The 10,000-nt window shown below is 35.8% G+C and overlaps 1 protein-coding gene across 1 annotated transcript in view; it reads right to left on the bottom strand.

The window, feature by feature from the left end:
* LOC135223490 (uncharacterized) overlaps nucleotides 1-10,000 on the bottom strand; it is an 804,746-nt gene that overhangs the window by 194,692 nt on the left and 600,054 nt on the right. Inside the window, 1 exon segment of the mRNA XM_064261928.1 lies at nucleotides 8,438-8,458. Within this exon segment, the coding sequence (XP_064117998.1) occupies nucleotides 8,438-8,458 (21 nt within the window).

The following is a 10,000-nucleotide window of genomic DNA, read 5'->3' as shown; positions in this document are numbered from 1 at the left end:
TACGGGACCTACAGCTTATTGTGGGAGCCGAACCACATCATATCGATAAATGAATTTCAAACCACTACCAGAAATGCATTACTCTGATTCCAAGCTGGCGGCAGCGGGGAGCGAACTCGGCCTACCAGTTTGGTAGGCCAGGGGGCAACCGACTCGTCCAGTGAGGAACTTCTGCAACTATAGTAGATTCACATCAACAGTGCATTTCATGATTAGGCCAGTCCCTTACGACGTTCCTGATTGGTTGTTGATAAGGCAATCAATCACAGGGCTGGAAACTCTCAGTCTCTCCTGAGGGATACGTCTTTCAAAAGTATCCCTCAGGAGAAGTGGAACAAACATCCTGCCTATGTGAATTCTCTCGAGAGACTGAGAGTTTCCAGCCCTGTCATTGGCTTATCAACAGCCAATCAGGAACGTCGTAAGGGACTGGCTTAGACATCAAATGCACGGTTGATGTGAATCTACTATAGTAATAAGAATGGTAAGCCGTAAATATTTCTTCCAAAAAATGAAAACAATTAATTGTGAACGGCTTTCTTTGAGAGAACTGGAAAGAATTCCATTGGTTTGTTGACGAAACTACTTCGTCTGGATAAGTGGAGAAGATGGAAGCCATAACAGGTCAATACTTTTAGGCATAATGACGAATAATTCGACCCTGACATCACGAATCTCACATTCCTCGATTAAGCATCGATCGTCTGTAGTAAGAATATGCAAGGTTTTCATAGGTGCCAGGGATCTACGTGCACATCTATACGTACCTTACACACACATATATATAAATATTATGTAAATAAAACAATATATATAACTATATATATATATATATATATATATATACGTATATATATATATAGATATATATGTATATATGCATATATATATATATATATATATATATATAATATCTATATTCATATATATATATATATGTATATATCTAGATATAGATATATATATGTATATCTATATATATATATATATATATATATATATATATATATTATACACACACACACACATATATATATATATATATATATATATATATATATATAATATATATTTCTATATACTTTCAGATAGACTTAAGGATACATACTTCACGTGCCACTAGTGAACATTATTGAGCAAGCAATTGCAGAATAACTCAAGTAATAGAGTTGAAAAGACTTCAAGTGTAACTATGGAACCCTCGTGAGCAAGCAATTGCGAAGTTACTTGAATATAATAAACAACTTACTAGTTCATATATATATATATATATATATATATATATATATATATATATATATATACACGTGTGTATATTCTTCTAAATAACACTTGATATACACCTTTCTTCCGTCAACAGAATATCCTTCATATTTAGCCTCATTTCCTAACCAGAAGCGGTCACAATATTATTTCGAAACTTCCCAATATATTCCCATTGAATTTAGAATAATCCCATTTCAACGCTGCACAGAGGAATTGCTCGTAAAATTATCTCGTCCCTTCGCTTTCGCAAAATTCGCTCTGGCAAATGTAAACCCACAGTGAACGGCATTGTGGTGCCATGGATGATTTTAACACTGCATGGAAAATAGATCAGTTTTAACATTTACTGTGAATACTCGTACAAGTCCCTCACGCAATGATGGACCATACAGCTAATGAAGTCCGTCACACACCGTTAGAAACAATGTAACTAGAGAGCAAAATTCTTGAGGAAAACTTCATATTTTAAGTAACAAACAGGAGGGTTTCAGCCTGATGGAAAAATAAATAAATGAATAAAAATGATGGATTCTTCGGTGAGGTTAGCAGGGACACACAAACCGTGCAATATTATTCTACCATCTCAACGAAACATGCAACATAACACCTTTGGTGGAACAAACTTCATCAGGGACCGGTATTATCTGCATCGAGATAGAGTAGACTTTATTTAACATAAAACCTAAAAAAAAAAAAATGCTTACCTACATCCTTTACTTAAAATACAAGAATATGCATCAAGAAAAAAACCACATCATAAAATAAGTAACGCCTGAGAAAACTTGTTTACTTCGAGAGAGAGAGAGAGAGAGAGAGAGAGAGAGAGAGAGAGAGAGAGAGAGAGAGAGAGAGACTCGCTACCATGTCACTGTTACTGATAGGCAGCCAGATTTTAGAAGGGTTCTCTAACTCACCCTTCTTTTTCCCATTCAATTTAATCACCGAATTTATTTCTCCCACAGGAGACTCGCCCAATTACAGGGCCAACTCGCACGGGCAAGAGCCCAGGCTGGCATAAGGCAACTTTATTTGACAACGAGAAGAAAAGAAATCTTGTCCGTATCACTGCTACCGACCAAGGCGAGGAACACGTCCGAAAATCTATATGGGATTCCCATAAAAATAAATGGATTACCTACTCTACTCCGGTTTACGACTTCTTCTGTCGAAGCGAGAAGATTGATGCAAAAACAAGGTTAATTTACGGTGACAATTGCGTATGAGTGTGTGTGTGTGTGTGTGTGTGTGTCTACTAGTAGTATGTGCATAAGTACACGCTCATCATATTTCTACTAACATGTCAGGAATAGCTCTGACCTTCCTTGGGAATGGAATGGGAGTGCAAAGAGTTATAGTTTTAGACTTTATAAATGCGTGATTTACTTGTACGTTTTTCATTTCGAGAAGAGTTAATCAGTTTTAAGTTAAAAAAATCGAAAGATTAGCGACAGAAATTCGACAAATGTATTTTCGTTACAGAGAGAGAGAGAGAGAGAGAGATGGTGGTCTCTGTTAGTAGCGTAACACAAAAGCGAAATTATCTTTGCACGGATAGCAAACCAACCCATGATCTCGCCACATTCCCCAGCACGCAAACAGGACTAACAATACGCAGCGTATCTTCTATAGAGCGCGACGGGTTATACAACAAAACAGTGGCTCTCAGATAGTAGTTTTTTTTCTCTTGTTTGCCTTGCATCAACAACAGTGCTCGTGCGGTAGGCATCGCCGCCCCTCCAAGACTTCGCTATTTATTATTCAAGAGGCCACGAATGAAAGGAGAAGTTTGGCGGGCCCTCCCCTTCCTCCCCCCGGGTCGATGTCCCCGTGGGCGTTCCTCCGTCGGGATAACTTTCCCCATGCCTTCAAAATCATCGGAGGAGGTCTTCCCTGAAAGGAAGGTAGCAGCAGCAGCAGCAGCGGCCTTAGAAGGTGGGTTGGGCGTCTCTGGCGGGATTTGCTTGGCTTTCTCCGATACCAGAGAGAGAGAGAGAGAGAGAGAGAGAGAGAGAGAGAGAGAGAGAGAGAGAGAGAGAGAGAGAGAGGTCAGGGGATTCATGCATGAAACATGGCGTCTTGGATAAAGAGGCTTTGACTCAGATCGCACTCTTGATTCGTTTCTCAGCCCCGGTTGTCTTCGGATATCGTTCGTTACCGCTCTGTCTAACGGAAGGCGATGCGAGACGAATAAACCAGAGGTTTGTTTGGGTATTACCTTGAACGACCGCGTTGGAGGTGAAGCGCGTTCATACCCAGTTCCTTTCCTCGATTGACCACTTTTTTTCAATCGATATTTAATTGGTGAAGCAACAATACAATTGCCTTTTTATTCATACCATTCAAAAGAGTGAAATCTAATCTTTCGAATGGTATGCTTAAAGATGCAATTGTATTTTTGTTTCACCAATTGAAAATCGAGTGAAAAAAATGGTCATTTCGAGGGAAATGCTGGCCATTTGGTCATTTACCCTAGTCACAAGAAACTTCATGCTCTAAACGGATTCATACCTGTATATGACACTTTTTTTTAATTGAAAAATGAATGAGTTATATGCAAAAAAATATGTTGCTTTTAACGCAGGATTATGGTAACATCTGAGTACTGGACAAATATTAGATCACACGTGAATTTTATTATGGAAAGATTCATCTGGTTATTAGGGAACGTTTCTATATATTTTTTTTATTTTTTTTCTTTTTTGCTTTTGACGAATTCATGAATTACGCGCTACCTTTCTTGCGTTCAGTCAGTTCGACGCTTAATATAATCCACTCTTTAGCAATTAATGATCAAGCTTATAATCTGCAACAAAAGAACAAACAAAATTACCACGGGCATCTTTTAGCCGAACAGTACTCAAAAACTCTTGGGTTTCCAGCCTCATATTAATCAGTAACTCGGTCTTGAATGAAAAAAAAACCAATATTAGCCTAAACATAAAACAAAATACATGCAGATACTCATACAAATACACATGTAAGACATACTGGTTACTTTCACGTTTGAAGTGCTTTTAAGGGCCATAAATACCCTTTTTAAGAATTAGGTAGGTAGGTATTAGATTCAGTCAGCACATGCATCTGACACGGGCTCTTGCTTTTCAGCAGCCCATAACTATACTCTGTTTTTTTTCCATCTGTCCATCCGCCTGTGGTGTTTTTGTATGGTAACACTGCGTCCCGGGCTTTAGATAGTTACATTCAGCTTACATTCAACGATTATAATAATATCCTATTTCGAATATTAACGGTGTAATTCGCATACAGTAAATTATTAAAACACTTTTCAGTTTCAAATGCACACCCAGATATCCTTTTATTTACCCAAACTTACACATAGCGTAACTATCTAAAGCCCGGGACGCAGTGTTACCATACAAAACACCACAGGCGGATGGACAGATGAAAAAAACCGAGTATAGTGATTGGTGTCTGTATTCTTCTCAGCAGCAAACAATTATTGGATTTCCTAACTTTTTCGGGTGGTGTACTCTAAAGGGGAGAGAGTAAAAAGAAAAAAAAAAGGGGGTATTGTGGCTTTGAAAAAAAACACACACATACACACAAACACTTATATAAATAAAGGTAATGCCACGGAGGACAATGAAAAAGCGAGAACTGCCAAGATCTTTCGGTCTTAAACACCCTTTAATTAAGGCAAGACTGATCAAAACAAAGAGAAACATCTAGTACAAGTAAGCATATACAAACGGACATTCACAGGATTAACAAAAGGTCCTATTCAATTTAAAGAAATGAAAAAACGAAGGTGAGGTAGACTAAAGATTTTAAAAGGAGCCACCCACACGTGGTCACAGGTAATATATATATATATATATATATATATATATATATATATATATATATATATATATATATGTATATATATATATATATCTATATATTTATATATAATAATATATAATCTTACCTAAATCTATATATATATATAATATATATATATATGTATATATATATATATATATATATATATATATAATTATATATATATAGTATATATGAATATATGCCAAAAATTAACATTTACCTTTAGAATATAATTTTCCATTTATGTTTCAAAATTCAATCAGGGTAATAATAATGATCAAGATTATCGCAATAAAAAATGAAAAATATATACAATCATTCTTACTTCCGGCGACCAGCCCGAGGAAGACATAATGGTAATGATTTGATGAATATTATTTACCTGTAGTCTTCCGTCCTAGGGGAACATCAGCTCATCAAAATGTCATACTGGCACATAGTACGTACTTTCAAATACTGGCACCTGAAGCATTTTTTTTTTTTTTTGTTTTTTTTTTTTATCTTGGAAATGGCGAGTAACTTTAATGACATGAAATTGTCTATTGGGCATTGTGCTCCGCAACACCTGTTGTTGTATTTTTATTTTTATGCATTTATTTGTTTTGCCTGGAAATCTTTCGAATTTTGTAGGTGGGTAAAGCAGCATGCTGCTACACTCCATTTGATATATGTATATATCAATAAACGTTTTGAACTTGAATTTGAATTTGAAAAACAAATTAGTTTTCGACACTTCGATTAAATCTGCGTTCATTTTTATCGTCATAATCCTATTTTGACAACATCCAAGCAATCAGTTATCGCTTTTCCTTTTTTATTTTCATATCTGTTTATCTACCACGACGGACAACCGATCACTACGAAATTTTGGCCATGAACTGAAACTCAGAGGAAAGAGGTTGTCAGAGATAATACACTAACCGCCACTGCTGGCTCAACCCCATTAGTCCTTCATTCACACCAAGGATTAGGTAATGAGCATGAACTACCTCTATTATACACTCCCAGACTACTTTGCATAAGAAATTGTCTCGACAGCAGAGTAAAAAAAAAAGTATTCTTTTTATTGCTAGCTATTTCTTAACTTGTAATTGTAAGCGTTTCTTAGGCGCAACCGAGTTGTCTCTACAAACGTATAATGCTGTATAAAACCATCAATTGTGACCGGCACCTCTCCAGTTGCTCACTAGATTCGGTAGAGGAAGGTTGCAGCTCATGGCTCCTTAAAGCGCTGCCAGATGCACGATCCATGGCTAACTTTAACCTTAAATAAAATAAACACTACTGAGGCTAGAGGGTTGCAATTTGGTATATATGATGACTGGAGGATGGATGATCAAAATGCCAATTTGCAGCCCTCTAGCCTTAGTGTTTTTTTTTTCTTTAATCTGAGGGTGGCGGATGAACAAAGTGATCACAGTAGTTTTATTTAACAGAACTCTAAAATTAGCTCACTATCTTGACCTGCAGGTACTATTCTAATATAAAATGCCTGACAGTGATAATCATCAGTTTAACGGATAAAAAACAAAATAACCTTGATCTAAGCGACACATTCCAGTGAAATGAAGAACGTGACGTCACACGGAAAAGGCAGCAATATCTCTTTTTCTCTTAGATTCATTTTGAGTCTCGTCTGGCAAGATGTATTATTGTATTAAACAAGCTTTATAAATCTTGTGGAATATTAGGTGGGAGTACCTACACGTAATGGTATGGCATATGCTTTAAGGCCTCTCTCTTCTCCTTCTCTCTCTCCTCTTCTTCTCAATCTCCTCTCTCTCAATCTCTCTCTCTCTCTCTCGCTCTCTCTCTCTCTCTCTCTCTCTCTCTCTCTCTCTCTCTATATATATATATATATATATATATATATATATATAATATATATATCATACATATATATACAGGGTGTCCATAAAGTCCCGGTACCATTACAAGTATTTAATGCTTGTAATGGTACTGGGACTTTATGGACACCCTGTATCATACTTACATACACACACACACACACACACACACACACACACACATATATATATATATATATATATATATATATATATATATATATATATATACACACACATAACACCCTTAACCATATGCCGTGTACCATTGCCTGTGCAGTGTACACATAGCCATACTTAATATTCCCCCAAAAAACAAAACCAAGAATTGAAGAATGATATAAATGACCGAGGGGGAAAAAAACCCGCCCCCTTCTCTGGGAAGCTTTATTCCTCCAGAAATTTGAATTTAGATGGCCTTCATGTTAGACTAGCAACCCTTGAGCCCGGAATTTGGTGCTGGGTCCGGGAAATAGAAACCCGAACTATAAATCTCGCATTCTTTGCGTATGAGGAAGAGGGCCCACAGATTCGTATATAAAAGGAATGCGTCCCATTTAAGGGCGGAATGTTTATTGTACGTTTCGGATTTCGTGAGCGATGCGGATTTATCGGCCGTCATCCCTCTGCTGCCTGTTCCAGCGATTCGCGTCTGGAACGAGTTTTTTGGGGAAAAAAAAAATGGATAACTTTTTGGATAAAAACATCAATCATATATATAATATAAATGATGACGTAATTTAAAACAAAACTGCATTTATATAGATGTGGAACCTTGCTTCCTGTTTAATTGGGTGGACTATATTTAGCTTTCTGTTAAAGAAAACGATTAGGATGGCTTTGTATGTCCGTCCTCTATTTTTCTGTCTGCCCTCAGATCTTAAAACCTACTGAGCCTGGAGGGCTGCAAATTAGTATGTCGATCATCCACCCTCCAATCATTAGACGCGCCAAATTGCAGCCCTCTATATTCAGTAGTTTATATTTCATTTAAGGTTAAAAGTTAGCCATGATCGTGCGTCTGGCATTGCAACACAGGCCACCATGGCCGGCTGAGAGCTTCATGGGAGCAATGTTTACTTGTTTTTTTTTTTGGTTTTTTTTTTATTTTTTTTTTTTTTAAAGAAAAAATAAATGTAAAATGAAAATTCAGATTCCTGTTTTTACTGTTCATGTCAAGCGAGCGGAATGGCTAAGTTTCTAAAATACGACTGATGTCGATGTAAATAAATGCTGAATGTTTATCAATAGGTGTGCATGATCACTTCGCATTCTGGTGTAAAATAATTGGAAAAATTAATAAACGAGTTTAAAAAAATAACTCTGCACCATATGGAAAATGAAGTAATTGAAAATTCTACATACATATACATCCAAGCTTGTAAGCAAAATGGGTGAGATCACTCGTTTTCTAACATCTTTTCTAACACCGTTACTATAGAAAGTATGAAGAATGTATCATTTTATAGAGAATAAAGAAAACGAATATATATTACCTATCAGCATCCTTCGGCTGTCTTAAAGAGAAAATGAAAGATTATCTTATCATTCAGACAACAATGTAAAATGCACTATGACATTAATGTAAAATGCTCCATATATATCAATGCATATGATCATTACACAAGGTTTTGGTGAAAAATGAGTGAAAAAGAAATGTTGTATTAGACGCGAAAATAGTGGAAATATAGATTCTATATGAAAACCAAAAGTTAATGGAAAGTACCGCCTGTATTAGCGATCGTCACGTTTTCTATTTCAAATGAAGGATAGTACACCTGAATTGAATAGAATATTGAATTTAGGCAAAAGACCAAGCGCTGAGACCTATGAGGTCATTCAGCGCTGAGGCGGAAATTGACAGTAGAGGGTTTGAAAGGTTTAACAGGAGGAAAACCTCAAAGCAGTTGCACTGTGAATCAATTAATAGCAGAGGGGGAAAATGTAAGATGGAAGACAGAGAATATAAAAGGAGGTACAGCAAAATGAACGAAAGCAGTTGCACGCTGCAAAGGGCCTTGGGTAATGCCTACAGTGCAGCATATAAGGTGCACTGACGGCACTATCCCCCTAAGTACGTATCGTTTACAAGAAATATAGCATGCCACAGACCTGAACAAAAAGAATATCTTTCTGTTTTTTAGGTAAAATCTTTTAAAAGTAAAATATTATTTATTCTGTTTCCCCCACGAGAGTATATTCCATGGCTTTAGTCTATAAATTCACCGGAGAAGACAAAATTCTATTATTACATAAACGTTTTCACTGCGTCAGCTCCTCTATAGCCTGCTTAGAATTCCCCGTGAATATTCTTGGTAAAATTATATTTACAAAAATAAGTTTTTGCCGCTGCGGAATGTTGGTCTAAATCTTCTTCCCCTACACAATAACAATCAGCGCTTATTTTCCCCCCAAAACAGAATGAGGAACATTGTCCGTTTTGGACAATTTTAACCTGGACACGTCCCCAGGAGAGGGCGAATTTACATATCTTTGTGGTACAAAAATAATTTTCTTTTTGTCACAGTACTACGCAACACAAAGGCCTATGGCTCAGTTATGCAAATGCACACTTGCATATGCCATTCAATATTTTGTTAGGCAGAGTTGCATTCATGTACAATGCATAACTATTAATAATGTCAACCAGCAGGCTTTATGTCCTTGTTGGCTGCTAATTTCTGTAACTTTTATCTTTATTTTGAATAAACATTGTGGAAGTTAAATGCTGGTCTCTATATCTACCTATCTGTTTCTCTGTACTTCTGTCTGTCTGGCTTCCATGGCAAATGTTTGGTTAAATGATAGCTCGCATGAACCCTAATTATTATTATTATTATTATTATTATTATTATTATTATTATTTAATTATTAGTTATTTTATTTATTAGTTATTATTATTATTTATTATATATAATAATAAATATTATATATAGATATGATATATATATATTATTCTATATAGATCTTTTATATTTAATTATTATTATATTATATATATATAAATCATATATATTATTGGTTTATCACAGTCCTCCAATTCGACTGGGTGGTATTTA

The sequence above is a fragment of the Macrobrachium nipponense genome, chromosome 10 (assembly GCF_015104395.2).
Source record: "Macrobrachium nipponense isolate FS-2020 chromosome 10, ASM1510439v2, whole genome shotgun sequence".
NCBI classification, from domain to species: Eukaryota; Metazoa; Arthropoda; class Malacostraca; order Decapoda; family Palaemonidae; genus Macrobrachium; species Macrobrachium nipponense.
This window is presented reverse-complemented; position numbering and strand designations above follow the sequence as displayed.